The 16,833-nt window shown below is 40.0% G+C and overlaps 1 protein-coding gene across 3 annotated transcripts in view; it reads right to left on the bottom strand.

The window, feature by feature from the left end:
• STN1 (STN1 subunit of CST complex) overlaps positions 1-16,833 on the bottom strand; it is a 48,451-nt gene that overhangs the window by 6,371 nt on the left and 25,247 nt on the right. For all 3 annotated transcript variants that reach the window (XM_075504612.1, XM_075504610.1, XM_075504611.1), the window contains 6 exons: positions 14,421-14,492; positions 12,502-12,660; positions 11,103-11,214; positions 10,168-10,330; positions 3,071-3,193; positions 2,377-2,449 (listed from right to left, as the gene is read on the bottom strand). In XM_075504612.1, coding sequence (XP_075360727.1) covers positions 2,377-2,449; positions 3,071-3,193; positions 10,168-10,330; positions 11,103-11,214; positions 12,502-12,660; positions 14,421-14,492 — 702 coding nt within the window. The remainder of the gene's footprint in view (positions 1-2,376; positions 2,450-3,070; positions 3,194-10,167; positions 10,331-11,102; positions 11,215-12,501; positions 12,661-14,420; positions 14,493-16,833) is intronic.

Raw genomic sequence — 16,833 nt, 5'->3', positions numbered from 1 at the left:
CATATTAAGTTTAACTTCAAGTGGTTCCATTTTTTTCCTCTCTGCTATTAGCCTCATCTAAACCTAAACCCAGAGCAAATTTGTCAAAAAAAAAAAACCCCCACCCAAACAAATCTGGACGAAGTCTACCATTTTGCAGTTCAGTCTGGAGTGAAAAATGTACTGTCATCCTTTTCCAGCTATCTTAAGCCTCTAGATAGACCCACAGTAGCTTCGCATGAGGGCATTTAAGATCAGGCTGTTTGGAATTACAATTGGAGACAAGGAGTAGGATTGTCATGTAGGCATATTACAGATCAGGGTTTGTGGAGCTCTGACTAGGCATGCTGAGGATTTTTTTATTTGTACAATAGTTCCAGGCAGCTGGGTTGGGCCTGAGAATGTGTCACAACTAAAGCAATGGGGTGAGGCATTGCCTTGAAAACTGGCAGAGAAGTAACTCATTGGAGAGAAGAGTTTGGTTTATCATAAATCAGTCCTCCTGTCATGGAAGATTAATATTACTCTTGAAGGAAAACAGGTAGGAATTTCTTGCAACAAACAAGCAAAAGCCCTTGAGGTATTACCGTGTTCTTATTATCTCACCACGAGCCTGCTCACTAATCAAGGCCAAGCAGGTGGCTAAGACTGCCATCCCACCAGCAGAGGGGGACCGACCGTTACATTGAGCTCTGTGCTCTTGCATCATTCAATGACAATAAAATATCCACAGTACCCTCTTGATTGCAGCTTCTTGGCTTTCATTCTCAAAATCTATTACCAGTGACCAAGACACTGAAATGGTCCTTCTGAAAACTAGCAAAGAGACATTAACCTGGAAATTGTCCTCTTTACAACAGGAAACTAAGTAGGTGGAAAGCTTCAAGGAGACCAAGAGGCTCTGTAAAGCAGTTGCTATTTTAACCTGCTCAGTATGGAAAACATGGCTTTGAGGACTCAGGACTCTTCCAAGTCTTTTCTGTGACTGATCTACAAGTTTCTCTCTACTGTTGACTCCTCCTGACTGGGAGAAAGAACTTCCCAACCTCTCATGGCGCACAGAGTACTGTACCAGTGTGATAATGCACAAGAGGCGAGTTAAACACCAGGCAGTCGCTCAGTGCCCTGTGTCAACTGTATACAGGTTCTGGCCTCTATAGTGGCACAATTATTTAAAAAAAAAAAAAAAAGAAAAAGGAAAAAAGTTCCCAGGAGAACTAGCTGATGTATAAAATGGGCAGAGGAATGATTTGACTCTTATAGAGAAGATGTTTGTAATTGGTAATTGGATAAAAGACAATAAAACAATGTGATATGGTAACTTGTTGCACTGAAACAGCCTCAGGCAAATGAACCCATCTTCACCCGCATGCTCAGTAACATCTAATCCCTCCATCCTCCAAAGATACAGAACTTTTACCTCCACCTACAAACCTTGTCTACAATTGTACCAGTGCTTTAAGGTAGCCAGTTGAAAACTCAAATAATACTACTTCACTTAGCCTTTTTTCACTGCAGGAGAACCATCATATACCAGGTCCTACAAGCACTATCATAACTATAATAGTATAAGGATATGAGCAATTTAAGATTATACACCTTATGTTCTAGTCAGTCATTCATTCTGTACTAAAGTGCATTCTACCCCACAAATAGCTGCACTCCAGCAGCAAGTGATCCCTGCTGACACATTCTGCCCAATGAATTGAAAGAACCTCTGTAGCAATGTACCTGTGTAATTAGCAGACATTCAAGTCAAGCACAAGCTATCACTATGGCAATAAGACATAATAGGCTTGAGGGATAGGGATAACTCAGAAGCCACACAAGGTACGTTATCTGAAAAGAAGTGGATTTTGTTAGACTGAAATCCCTACCTGCAAAGAACAACCACCTGAGCTCTACCTGAGCTTAAAATCTACAGAGAATATCCTATTGACTTAAGTAAGTTTTATTGTTGACTTAATGGAGGCGGGGATTTCACCTTTCTGTACGGTCACTTTTGTGTCAACTCCCCTGTAGAAACTGAACTAGCAAGACTTGCTACTTATCCAGAGTGCAAAGCAACAGCTGCTAAGTGCTGACCTAACTTTATTTCATTTGGTTCCTCCCAAAAATCTAACTATTCTCAAAAGATATAGATTTAAGATAATGGCTGCTTATTTCACATCCGAGAGGTCCACTTCCTGCTGGACACACCTGCTCTTTCTCTCTCCATGCTTACAGGAAGCTGCTCTTGCACTCCTGCTTTTAGCTATACTGATTAGCTACATCAGCAACTTAGCTCCGAGTTCAAGGGTAAGGACAAGAAGCATACCTAATCCAGCAGCAGGAGGACATATTGTCATCAATATGTCAGCACCAGCTCATCACAGCCCTGATCACACTGTTACTTACGCCTGGGTTTTCGACAGTCTTCTTTAATCACATCAAGGGTCACTTTAAGCAGCTCCTTATCATGGTCAGTCACCTGGAGAAAACAGAAGAAACAATAAGAAGCAGCAGCAGCGGCAATTTATAGCAGTCTATTTCACAGTCGATGGCATAACTGTTGAAAAGCAATCCAAGGCCATGATGTATTCTAAACTAACACTGTCATAACTACAGTCTGCATTATACTGCCTCCGAGACTATTAATGAACGTTAAATCTTCAGTTATTATTTTTAGTACCATTAGCAGCATCCATGGCTTAGATGAAGAACATGATATACCAGAAATCAACCTAAAGGAGGGTGACCCACTCAGCAGAACACCAAGTTTCAACCCACTTTGATAAAGAGAACTGTCCAGGTCCCAGGCTTCAGTGTGCTTAGCTGCATCAGCACACAGTTTGGCAACCCAGTGAACACAGATTGTGCTTAGAACAGCAGCAGTGCTCAAGTCTGGTGCTGAGTTACAAAAAGAACAATTCAATGGGTGATACAGAAGTAAAAGCAACAGTGAAGCTGCAGATAAGACTTTTGAGTAAACAGACAGCACTTGGATGTCCAGCTTCTCTTTCTGGAACATTTCTGAAACATTTCTGCTGTTTCTACTGACTATGAAAGTCATACCCTTGAACTTCTTTGCAACCACAGCTCAGTTCCTTACATGGTATAAGTCCTTGGAGCTACTAGGTTTCTGGAAAACCACTCCTTTTTCTTGTAGCATCCTTATTGCTTCCTTAAAAACACTGTGAATCCTTTTGGAACTGCAGTCACTTTTTGACTTCACCTGGATGGGAAGAAAGGAATGAAGCAGATGGTGAGAAATCTCAGCTCAACTAAAGTTACCAGCAAAAGCTCCAGATGCTTTCAAGAGCAAGAGGACTTCAGGTGATTTTGTTACACATTTTTCTTCATTTAGTAATTCACAAATCATATCTGTTATGTATGAACTAATCAACATCCCTGAGCTTCAAAAAACAAACACACACACACCAGAAGCTTGTGCTATTCTTATGGAACCACAATCTCCCAGCTGCCTTCTTTGTATTTAACAGCTATTTGATTATGTACTGAGAACTCTCTTTTGGAATAGGCTTGCAATGCTTGCAGAGCATTTGAACGTTTAGCTAATCAAGCTTTGCTCATATTCAGAGTTTTCCTGGTAATAAGGGTGGGAACATAGGGAGATCAGTGCTTTGTAAGGTGATATTCAGGAGGAATCCAAGTGCTGGGGGTTGGATTCCCATCTCCTGATTTGAAACTGAGGAAGTGTCTAAGGAAAAGAAGGAAACTGACAAGAACAGTATTTGTTTCTTGTCCCCTTCATTTCCAAATATTTACACACATTCTGGTCATGTTCTCAAGAGTTTCTCCACAGCCTAATAAAATGAAAGGATAAAGAGCATGCAAGAAATTAAGACAGGTATACGAGATAAGGGAACAAAGGATTCAGTTTTGAGGGCAGGAAACAAGTCTCTTGCGAAAGGAGAACAATGTGCCTGGAAGTCCATAACTGAGGAGGCTATTTAGAACAAAGGGTTCTGTGTTTGGGACACATCTAAGAGTAGGAAGGAAGGGGGGGGGGGGGATTGTCAGGAAAAAGGAGGGTTTGTTTGGAAGTAGAGCAGAGCTAAGACAGTGGAATGACAGCTAGGGAAGTGGAAGGAAATAAAGAATCAGTTGTGGAGAGAAGAAATTATGGGTAGATAACAGCAAGACCATGACTTACTCTTCTCCATCTCTATCTGTCCCACTATGTCCTTCAAACTCCCATTTATCTACACAGACTGCTTGAATTCCCCAGTTGTTGTTTCCTCATCTGTTGGGAGCACACCATGCTCCCTGTGGTTTTCTTTGAGAACAGAGCTAAACTGCTTCCCACAAATCAACATGTGATAACTAGAACCACACCAGAGCAACCAAAGCAAGATTTGCCAAACCATTTCTTCAACTATCACCATAAATGCTCCCACCCTGTTCTGGACAAAAGTATCAGACTTCACATACCCTACTTCACTCACTAGATGCACTCACAGAAGCCTTGGAAGTGAAACAGGCAACCACCATACACTAGAATGACTTCACATGAATGTGTGAAACAGACACATTAGCAATGGAAGAATATGTTTCCATAAAAACATTCATTCAATCCATTTGCAAGTCTCAGGTGAAACTCCGACTGCTTCTAAGCCTGGAAGCTGATGTGCCTAACTGGGAATAGTTCAGAGATCCAACAGGGATATTAGCGTTAGCATGCATCACAAGCTTCTCCATCCCCTTCCTCCAGCTAATCCTCAATATTTCAACAGGCCATAATCACATCTCTCTCTGTCCCAGAACAGCTAACTATCTTTTTCCTCTCAAATCGACAGTCAAAAATAATTGCCTAACAGTTCAAGATAATTAACGTAGAACAATGGCTGTTGCTCTCAGTTCAGTTTTCTCCTTCTGTTCCAGACTGAAAGACTTCAGTGCCCAAACATTTGTCTGTCCCCCTGTCCACCACAGCTCTATCAGTTTGGATGACAACAGACACTGCTTCTAATTACAAACTCAACCATACATCTGGACGCCATTCCAGTCACAGTGTTAATACCACTATCGTATTTCTCTTCATAGTGCCTCTTCTGATGAACTGAAGAAACAAACATAAAATGTAGCAGGAAGGGTTAAGTGAAGAGTGAGTATTTTCTCATGGAAAAGCACATTCTCATAGCCATATGTAAAATGAAGAGACTTTGCCTCTCACTCAAATGCAGTAAGAAATCCTCAAGAATCTAAGAAACTGCTAGCAAAGCAACCACCTCAAGCCTCTGATCAATTTTTAATGTGAAAGTAAACATTTGGGGAGAAAAAGAGATAAAAATATCTCCAAAGAAGCACGATAATTATTCAGTTTGGCTTAACACTGAGATCCTGTCAGAAAAGGGAGATAATTAAAACCAGACTCTGTGTGAACTGACACACAACTCAGCCTGGATGGATACTGAAACAGAATCACTAAGAATGCAAGTCAAGGATTGACAAAGTAAAGGCAAAGAGGCAGGCTTGGGAGCGAGAAAATAAGTAAGCAGCTGCTACGTCTCAGCACGCTCTCATATGTGCTGCAGAGTCCAAGGGAAAGGGCTCCATGGCAGAAGGACTGTTCCTGAAGAACAAATGAGGGCTCCTGCCCTCTTCAGGGGCTTTAACATTATCCTGAAATGACAGGAAAAGTTTGCGGTTTTTTCCTAGTGTGCTCTAGAACATGCTTCCTCCTCTCCATCCCTCCGAGTAAAGCAACAATTGAGTTTCTTTGTGAACACAATCTAAAATTACTTAATCTGTTCTTTTGGTGCACCCAAAATATCTCCAGCATCTCATCCTGCAAATTCATAAGTCAATAGGACTTCTTCCCAATACCTTATCACTTTCTTTTATGCCAAACCAGGCCCTCATTTCCTCTGGACTTGGATCCCCTCTCAGAGCCAATGTATCCCTAAGCTTGTGATTTAGTCTACTGAGGAGAAATCTACAGAAGGCTGAACATGGGGCCATATGCAGAGAGAAGAAATCTAGGACTATGAAATCCTATGTGATTTCACATCCCTGCTTTTATTACAGGAGATTGAAAATGCTTGCATTTCAACAGTTATAAAGATGTGTTGTAGCTGTTAATGTAGTTCCTTCTAAGTCACTGCTTATTAGCCATCACTTTACTTTTACAAAGCTTTTCATCCAAGAAATGCAGATATTAAGTAGTTTAACTGCTGGTCCAAAGCACCAGCAAGATTTGAATCTGGATTTTGTATTTACATCTTACAATGTTCACACCTTGTTTTGCAAAATGCCCCCCCTTCAAGCATGCCTTTGTTTCAGGGTGCACAATTTCAGGTTCCCTGAAGTGCTGACAGCAGGGCTTTCCCACCTATCCCAAATCAGGTCCTTTTCAAATAAATGAAGCTGTACAACCAAAAATCATTCATCACTTTTGCAAAACACGTTTTCCCCCGCCCCTGCCCTGAGAGAGAAGCAGCTATTAAATAACAGTTTTACCATCGCTACCCTCCCTTCCAAGAGCAGCCAAGGTCTCTGTAGCAAAGCCAACAGAAGAATCCATGTCTCCAGAATTAAGTTGGTATTTTAATCAATATATTCCATCTGATGAGTCTCACACAGCTTAGTGGGGTGGTGCTGTGCAACCAGTTATTCTCAGATCTTTAAAACAAGACAGACTCTGTACAATCAATAATAGGTCAAAGAATGAAGTGGTACAGGAATTAGTCAGCCTATTCAAAACGTTGAAAGTATGTAACCTTTGGCTCATTACAAATCGCAACACACCCTGATGGTGCTAAAGTTTCCTGGTATAACCACACACATGATTCTACTCATGGAATTGCCCTTTGCAATTTCTCATGCAGTGTTTAGTCCTTGGCTTAGACAGGTGACAATTTTAGTAATAGTGGTTCTGGACATGTCAGTCCTGAAGTCCTATAATAAGCTTTGCAATATACATATTTAAAGTAGCAGTAAAGCTTCTTCAAGAGGCAGGAAGACAACCACATAGCATCAAGAATGTGTAATGCACTATGTTTACACCTACAGTACAACGTACAGGGTATATACAGTAAGCATGACCAACATTGTAAAACTCCCTGCTTTAACTACTTGTCATTGCTGACCTTGAGATAATATTCAAATTAGGAGAAGTACAAACAGCAGAGTCTGGAAAGCAAAACCCAAGTTGTGTTCAAGCTAGTGACATACACAAACTGGAGTGGTAATACTAAAATAGCACACGCTACAGCTTATGCATGGAAGAAGTGCATAAAAATGGTTAATCAAGACTGGCTGGTTGCAGGTTGCATTTAATCCAGTTGAGAAACTGGATGGATCAAGTTCACATGTAGTTTTCTTTAAAAAAAAGGAACCAAAGGCTTGTCCATTTGCCAAACATAATTGCCTAAGTCCAGCAAGTACACTCTTTAGGTTCTCTAAGCACAAGATTACTTTTTCTGTTTTTTTTGCTTGTAGTCTTCCTTGTGGTACCCACCCCTCCAGTCTCAAAAGTCATTTGTTTTAAGGGATAAGGGAAAGGCTACAGTTCAGGAATAGAGGGGGCACTGGTTATGTGAAATGAAGCTCCACTGGTTTTAAAAATCATAACAGATTTGTTAATTTTTAATTATTTTTAAAAACACCAAGTCTTCCAATTCTCTTACCCATCCTCTGTAGACTATAAAGTTAAATGTTCCCTAGTATATGTCTGAGCAGAGGACATGATTTGAGTTCTGCCATGTGCATCTCCTAGAAGAAAATTTATTCTCGAGAGCCAGAAGATTGCATTGTTGGGGAGCCATTAGGACTGGAATGAGGTACTGTAGGACATGTATGGGATGCAGACAGGGCGCAGGTATAGTAAGTGCTGAAAAGGAACAGAGAGATGCTGCCTACCTCAAGCTATCCCAGCTACCTCCTTCCATCTTCACCCTCTGTTCCACTCCACTGCCAGTGACTCCATAGCAGCTCACCACCTCCCTGAAGAAAATATTCCATGCGGAGATACCCTCCCACTATGATGAACACTGTACAAGTACTTTAAAAGTTGGGAAAGAGATGAAGGGGGTGCACCACATCTCCTAGGATCACAGGGAAAGGAAGAGAGAGGCAAGAAAAGGAGTTTAACAGCAACTGTGCTCTAGAATGCTGGAATCAGGGTAAAAAAAAAAAAATGAAGTTATACATCCAAATAACTCATCCTTTCACATCCAGAGATGTGCAAGGAGTGAACAAGTGTGTATATCGTGGTGTGGCCTAATTAGTTTGGTCCACTCATCTAGCTCCTGCCTTGCCAAACAGGCATGAAATAACATCATTCCACATTAGCAGCACCCTTTATCCTTTTGGTTTGAGGATGATGCAAAACAGAAGACTACAGAGGGGAAAAGAAGGGAAGAGGGACAGAAATCAGATCTATTACACTTATTTTTGTGGATCAAACTGGGTACTTGACCCTTTGCCAATTATGAGAAGTGACACCTTCAAGGGACAGAGCAGAGGAACAACGAAACGCATTTCCAGAGCATTACTAGGCGCTCCTCTTAAGGCATTCAGGTCACTTGACAACTGCAGGTTCTTTCTTATGCAAAGATATATAAGCCTCTTTGCAAGGAATTAATACCAAAGGACAATAGGGAGAACTGCAATTTCTAAATAATCATCTGTGTGCCCAGATTCCTGGGACATAGACTCACACCCTTGCATCAGGGTCAGGAGCAACTATTAATTATTATGATAGCTCCCCTCATGACTGCTAACAACACTGATGCTACATTGTTTTTGTTGGTTTGGTTTTTGGGGGTTCTATTTTTGGTGGCTTTTGTTTGTTCTGCACCAGTTCCTACTTTAAATGGCTTTGCAAGTTATTCATCTTGATCTTTCTATAAACGCTGAAACTTCAAAGATGGAAGTTTCCAGTATTAGTCACAATGACCACTAGTTCCTTTACATTAAAGTGTTTGGGAACTTTTAATATTGTTCCGACTAGTTTCAAAAAAAAAAAAAATACCCTGTCCCATGTTGGATATTCTAGTATCAGACTTTTCTGTCAAAAGTGAGAGTAGCTCCTGTTATTGTTTATATCTATGATCACTTTAAAGCAAACAACAAAAATGCCTTTAATAAAAATAAAAGAAACAGCTATCAAGAAGCACCTATCAGAAGCAGTTCAACAAGGCCAACAAGAATAGAGCTACTTTTCATTATTATTTTACCTCATCTACAAGGGACTGGTTTTTGTGGGGGTGTTTGTTTGGTTTTTTTTTTTTTTTTTTTTAAGAATTAAACAAACATCAGATATTAACATAACATAGCACTTAACTTTACAGTGCATATCAGATTCAGGCAGTGAAAATAACTGCTATGGATTTATTTCTCTACAGAAAACCAAAAAGTAAACAAGTGAGTCACAATGCTCTAGTTTAAGTTTCAGTTGCCATTGGTAACATGGTAAAAGCCATAACTCTGTTACTTTTGCAGAAATTTACCACTTCACACCAGTTGAGAACCTGGTCTGTAATTTATCCAAACAAAACAGAGTAATATAAAGCCATTTTACAAAGTGGTTTTTTGTCCTAATTTCCCATTCTGCAGTTGATCAAAAGCATACTATCTCACTGGAAAGTTTCTTAATAGCTTGGTTACACACAACTGCATGTAAACTCATTTCAATTAAATCCCACCTTCTGATCCTTTCAATCATGGCCTTTCACAACCAGGGATTTCCAACAAGAGAAACAGGTAGCAGGGAGCACTGTTCATCCACTCATTATAGTATCCTTTTGAAAGCTACATCTCTATGAATATATTGAGCTTCAAATGAGAAACAAGACAAAGACTTTGTGCTCCCTTCTCCTGATCAAATTCCGGATCTCAAACATCTGTCCCAAACAGCTCAAGCACCTTAAAGGAATCTCCGTTTCTGATACTGCCACTATTTACAGATCTAGATAAGTTAGTGCCTGTTGCAAACTGTAAGGTTACTCAGCCCTAATATGAGATTACCCTTAACAACAGAATTTTTTTCAGCAGTCCAGTTTTATATGTCTCAAGTGACAAGGTTTCCTCAAGCTCTGTAAATAATTCATGCATAAATCTAAGGCACTTGAGGTTTTTGAATCCTCTGAAGGCAACAGTTTCTTACCTGGTTGTTTATGCTTAAAAAAGTACATGGTATTATTTCCCCCCCACTAAAAACTTGAAACAGTTACATTCACTCACCTCCTGACAGCTGGGACTGGGTAGATGCCCATCAGCAAAGGACACCAGAGTATCAATTGTTTCCAACTCCTGTTGGTAAAAGGTCTGAATTTTGTTTTCTAATAGAAAGCCTTTCACTTTCTCATGCAGCATATTGATTGAGAAATTCTGATCCTCCAGGCCACTACAGGATACACAGAACATGTCAAAAGGCAAGAAATATATTACTAACATTTTTTAGAACAATTACCTGAAGTTAGCCTGCTAGACTGGTTTTCAAAGGTCAAAAGGTATTTTACTGTCCTTAAAGAATCAGAATTTAAACCCTTAATTAAAACAGACCATTTTTATATGCAATAAACATCCAACTGTTCCTCTTCAATCATTTGCTGTAACAGTGTTGTTATTTTAAGATCTGCAGTCTCCGAAACCACACTACATGTATCAGACCTGCCAATAAGCATCCAGCTACCCTTAAATTGAATACAGGAATGGTGTTTGACTCAGTTTATTGAGGTTATGTATTTGTGATTTGACGATGACATGGGCAGCCAGAAGTTGAGAGCATTTTGATGAAATAGCTCCTTATCCTTATACATAAAACAAAATCAGGCAAGGACACTCCTCCATCTAATCTGTTGACCTCACCTCCAAATCTTGCTCCAAACCCCAGCTTTCTTCACTAGATGCAAGAGGCCTGTACACAGTATTTTACTGCCTTCCTAATATTCACTTCGGTTCAGCATTATATTTCTTTTCTCAGACTATGGACAGGTATCTCATCTGTATGGATCATCAATTATTTGGGAGAAAAGCAGGCTGCTACTGTATGCTTGTGCAGAGTCTAAATCACAGTGGGGCCCTGTTCTATCTTTCTCCACAATTTTTACAGTAACAAATAAACAGTGATAAAATCCCACACTTTGCCCCAAGACCAGTCTGGATACTGCATTTACCTCTGTCCTTCCTCAGGGCCTTGGAAAGGTCTATCATAAACTTCTCTATAGAGACAGGGGAGCTCCAGCATTCTTGAAATCTGAACATCACACACAGGATCATCCACTTTATCTGGAGCAGCAAAAAGAACACACATACTTGGCCAGAACTGCCATACCAATCTTTTAAGCAAGCATACCTGCGGCAGCACAACAGAGCTTCACATGCCAGTATTCAATTGGCAAATTTTGTTCACTGCTGTTTTTATAAAAACAAAACCACAAAGGCCACTCCTGCTTTTACAGTTTACAAGGAGGTAAGTGACCTGTTGTGGTGCATTGCAGACGATGCTTTTGTCTGGCAACTTATTTAACTGGAATTTATGATCTCTATTTTACCCTTCAGCACTGTTTATCCATTAGATGAAGTTAACATATAATAAGGAGCTTTATTTGGGCTAAAGTGAAAGCAATTTAGAGGCTATTTGAATTGTGTGGCTCTCCTTTAATGAAACAATGGTATTATTACCAGCCCTTGAACGGGTTATATATTCATAAATCTTCTGTCTGGAAAGGAGGGTTAAATCCCCTCTCAGATTTTAGATAGAGCTGAAAAATCTACAGACTTTTTATGTGAGCTACACAAGGTTTTTAAAAGATGGGCTTCCCCCCACCAAAGGAATAATTTCAGTGTTGTCTCTGAAAGATTTCACTGGAGAAAACCAACTCTTACACAATAGCACAGACACAGAGGAGAGAAGCAGCTATGTAACTGGAAGCTCCTAGGGTCTAAACAGTGGACTGCAGAACACTGCTGCCCAAAGAGCTGTCAGATACAGGGACAGCACCTGCAGATCTGTGCCTGAGTGACTGAAGATGAAAACATTTCTCAGCCATTCTGCAGAGCCAGAGAGGTTAGGAGAACCTGGGCTTCAGTGGTACAATGTGCCCATATGCTACTGTCTGCCCATGGAATGGATTATACAGGCTGTGACAAATAGCAACTGTTTCTCCAAAGCAGCTAATGCTCTTGATGAAGCATGACATAAAAAGGTCACCAACTCCCTTCCCATGGGCTTTGGCTGTTCTACTTCAACACAAAGAAAACCGAAGAGCAAGTCACTCTCACAGATACCCAACTGCAGTATCTACATAGCATTCCTGTATGCATGCTAGTCATCTTTTATAGATCTTCCAGGAATGCCTCATTTACAGGCAATCTAATCCCACACATTAAATAGTGTGTCTTCTAGCTTTACACTGCTAAAATTGAAATAAAGACATACAGATGATAATCTCTTTAGAAAAATGAGATGCCAGAAAATAAAGTGGAAATTATTCAATGAATTACATACAGCTTAGATCTTCTCACAAATTCAGACAATTAAGTTAACATATGTCACAAATCCATAACACTCACAAAAACACAAAGCCTGAATTTCTCTTTGTTGCCTGTAGGTTCGGATGTGACCTCTGACCCTGACAATATCCCCGATCTCCAGCTTGGTTTTCTGGCTCAACAGTTCTTGGAGTTTCTTCATCTGCTCAAGCACAGTAAGACTGTGTGTGCTTGAACGACCTGTAAGAAGTAGGGGAAAGGAGATCATGCATTAAGGCCAAGAGGACTGTCCTTTTGCAGGACACCTAAGCATCCCAGGAGTCTTATTACTAAAAAAAGGGTAAGGTCCCAGGCACTACGCGTCCTGGGTAGCAAAACTTTTAGGTGACAAAGTTAGTTTACAGTATTATATTTATTTAAACAGTTCATCTAGGGAAAGTGTAAAAGGCACAAGATACTGATTTACCACTGAAAATGTCATAGATGGGTTGCAAACTTGAAACGCTAATTTGAAACGGGTTTTGTCATTTTTTGATTTTGTCATGCTAAGATTGATGAGAGGGTAAAAGAAAGGTCCGCTGAACTTTGTACATAAAAGAAGAATGAGTCATCTGAGGTGGGGCCAAAGTATTCATGTGATACAATTTGACGTCTACACTGAGGTGAACACAACTTGACAGAATTTCACATTTACATAACACACCTTTGCAGGAGAGTAAATTCTTCATAACTTAGAACCTGATTAGTGTATCCCTGATCACAACTACAAAAGGCTGGAAGAAAGTTTCCTGTGCCCCCTAGGAGCTGTTTTCTTTAGCAGCTACAAATGAATTAATTTCCATTATTAACATAGTATCCACTCAAGCACTAGTGATGTACATATAAAAGAACACAAGGCTGAAACAAGCACGCTGGGTCCTCATTCTATTTCAAGCAATATTTCATGCAATTTCTTTAATGAATTTAAGTTCCTCATTAAAAACTGATTTGATTGTGGGTCCCCATTATTTTTTTGGAAGCCTGTGCCACAACATCACCTCTCTAAAAGCAAGATCTGTCTTCTAGATTCCAGTTGGGATCATTTATACCACTTGTCATATCATTGTTAAATGTAAGTAAGTATGAATTGCCTGTCTGTATACATGGGCTTGTTCCACAAACATCAGAGTTTTTAAAGCTTTCCTTTCCTCATTCTGTGCATATGTAACCCTAACACTGGCAGATGACACTAGTAACATTTATTTCAGCAGGATTTGATCAGCCCCATATCAGCGTTGTCAATCTACTACATGAGCTTTCAAGAAGGTCCAAAGTAGAAAGTATTCCATACTTTGATCTATGAGAAATGGTGGGAGAAAAAGCGAAGAGAAAGCCAGACACTAGTGAGTTTTTCTGTTACTGAGTAGAACAGTAGATTAATTTCAAATGCACAATTTCTGCACATTTAGAACTTTCCCAAATCGTAAAAGACTGCTGGCATCTTCCCACTGTGTTTTAAGCTACTTCCAAGTTCATCACTGACAGTATGGGCATGAGCAGGAAGAGAATATGAATGCAAACGAAGAGAAGACAAATCCTGAAACCACTGTATCACAAGGGTGGGGAATGTAGACTACATTGCTGGTCAATGGATTGACTTTGGAAACAGAAGCTGTGGCATGTGGTGGATTTCCAGCGTAGTTCCTCACTAGATGAAGTCACAAAAAAACCTGTAAGAGGATCCTCTGAACAATGTCACAGCATAGAACTGAAATACCATATCATTCAGATAAGGAAAAGGCATGACAGGTCATAACGTAGTGGTTTTATTGACATCACCATTAGACATAACACGAAAAGTAATACGAAACTCCCAAAATGGCCCAGGCTGTAGGATGTGATGGTTAAAAAAAAAAGTTTGAGTTTGCTCTTCTGCAAGTTTGATTATTTACTAAATTATGTAAGACAGATATGAACAAAAATGTACAGTCGAAAGAGGAATTATTTATTTGATAAATTACCTGATAAAGATGTTTCTGCTACCATGGGATTTTTCCAGCAGACACAATTTATAACTCCAGTACTATCATCCACTGTAAAAAAAATGGCCAGAATTACAGAGTAAGAAAGCAGGTAGTGATGTTCCAAGAAGTGAAAATACATAGATATGTAAGGTGATGACTGCCAAGGATATCATGTTCCAACCAGTCTGAAAGGGAAAGTGGGTGCTCAACCACTACTTATACCTCTGAAATAATCTCCACAGTCATTTCAGTTGTGGAAGTAGCTCAGCACCAGATACCATGCCTATGTGCATAGTCAGCAAAGTAACAGGTATATTCTCAAAAAAAGATCAAACACTAACTTAAATTATGAGGCTTCAGTACATATATTGGATACTAAAGGGTTTTAATCTCATTGACAAGGTCAGAGGAAGAATCAGTGTTGAAAGCTCAAGTCAGACAAATTAGAATAGGAAACCAGGCACAAAACACAGAAGCATTACTGTAACAGTGAGAAAACAGTACTTCAACATTGGGGGGTACAGTCATGTGACAGACTAGGAGTGCTGCTACCTCCAGCTGCAATGGTTTCCACCCTAATATTGTGCACAAAGTCTGCTGGCCTTTCCCATACAAGAAGATGTTCCAGAGAGCAGAAAGGCAGCTCCTCTAGCCAGGAAGGACAGGGGACAGCACATGCTTGTGGTTCTGCTCTAGGCCAGGAATTCCCAACTTAAAGCATACATACTGGTGGCATGCAAGCCACTTCCATTTCTGAAAAAGCTTAACACCTTCTCCTGAGCACGGGAGCTGTCTAGCTTTTCCTGTTTTGCTAGTACCTAATCAAAATAAGTTTTGTGATTTCTGCCGCAGGCACTGCACATTGTCAAGGACAGCAGAAAGATAAAACCTAAAGAAAACTAAAAAACTATCAACAGAATCAATTGTTCTAGAGATCAAGAGACTGTATATAGATGGCATGTCCAACAGACGCTCTCCAAATAAAAAGGTACTGAATGTCTGTCAAACCACAGCAAGGATCGCATTTCTAGTCCAGCTAACGCTCCAAGCACCTTGCTCCTTGAACGTAGCCATCTCCAGGACTGAGCTTCCACTCTTCACAAGTTGGAATCTGCAATTTTCTTCTGCTCCTTAAACCAAACCCATGACTACAAAAGTAATAGCAATGTTTACCAGGAAGGTACTAATTGGTACCTGCAGTCTGTTTCCTCTGGGAACCATAGCATCAAAGCAAAATGCCTTTGCATTGTTTCAAAACATGTGAGACAATCTCCCTATTTGGGGGGTCCAATTTCAAATCATTGCCTTCCTGCTTCCCAGTGGCTTAGCTGCACATTCCTAATAACAAACGTACAGTATTTATAAGATGCAGGCAATTCCAAATTCTATCACAAAAGTATGCTCATCTCATTGCTATCCCCCTTTTGAGCTGCTGTTTCAGCTCAAAACAGCAGCTATTTCAGCACCTTTAATTTTGTACCAGAGCATAGATAATGACCTAGCTGGTAGGATTTCCTCGCCTTGGTATAGACAAAAAGCAACTATTTTAGTAGGAGTCAGAGCCCTCATATACCATGGCAAGCCATTCATGCAAGCCAGCAATGGCAATAAGAAACAGGGCAGATGACATTTCACTATTACATTACTGCAGCTTCTAGATGTTCCAGCTTGCAACTGGCTGTTGCACCAACTGCAACAGACATGCTTCCTAAGAAGGGCTTAGAAACAAAACAAACAAGACTGAATGATTAGGAGGCCAGACTCCTCCTCATCAATTTAACAGCTGAAAATGGAGTCCTGGAGAGACTGACCTGTTCTTGACCACACAGGGAGCAAGGTTCTGAAACAAAGTTTTCCCAGTTCACAAATGAAAGCTTTGAGCAAAAAGACAATTAACTCCTGAAGCACAGATGAATGAGAACTCTTGCAATTGTATTCTAATTAGACAGGAGAATGTTAATCTATTTTAAATGCACTCAAGGGGTCTACAAGCTTTTGAAAACTTCCTGTGCTCCCTGTGCCGCCCTTCCTCATCTCCTTGGGTTTAAACTTTTGTTTGCTTGGTTTTCTGTGGGTTTGTTTTTTGGTTTTTTCTGTTTTATTTTGTTTGTTTGGGTTTTTTGACTCTTACATTAACTATTTGAGGGGTAGCACTCTCAAAGCTACCTGATAAATGAGATAATTGTGTTCATTTTTATTTCTTTATAACAAAAAGGTTATGGTTCTTGTAGGGTCTGCATGAGCCTACTTGAGATCCTGGTGAGATTTTTTGTTTGTTTGTTTTTAAGGCAAGTGCCTTTCAGCCTTTCAAAACAGTTCTGAAGTATAAGGAAAACCACATGTGACATTTGGTTTTGTTAAAAAAGAAAGAAAGAAAAAAGAGGTCAGAAAGGTGCATTAGCTAAAACAT

The sequence above is a fragment of the Mycteria americana genome, chromosome 6, assembly GCF_035582795.1.
Source record: "Mycteria americana isolate JAX WOST 10 ecotype Jacksonville Zoo and Gardens chromosome 6, USCA_MyAme_1.0, whole genome shotgun sequence".
NCBI lineage: Eukaryota > Metazoa > Chordata > Aves > Ciconiiformes > Ciconiidae > Mycteria > Mycteria americana.
This window is presented reverse-complemented; position numbering and strand designations above follow the sequence as displayed.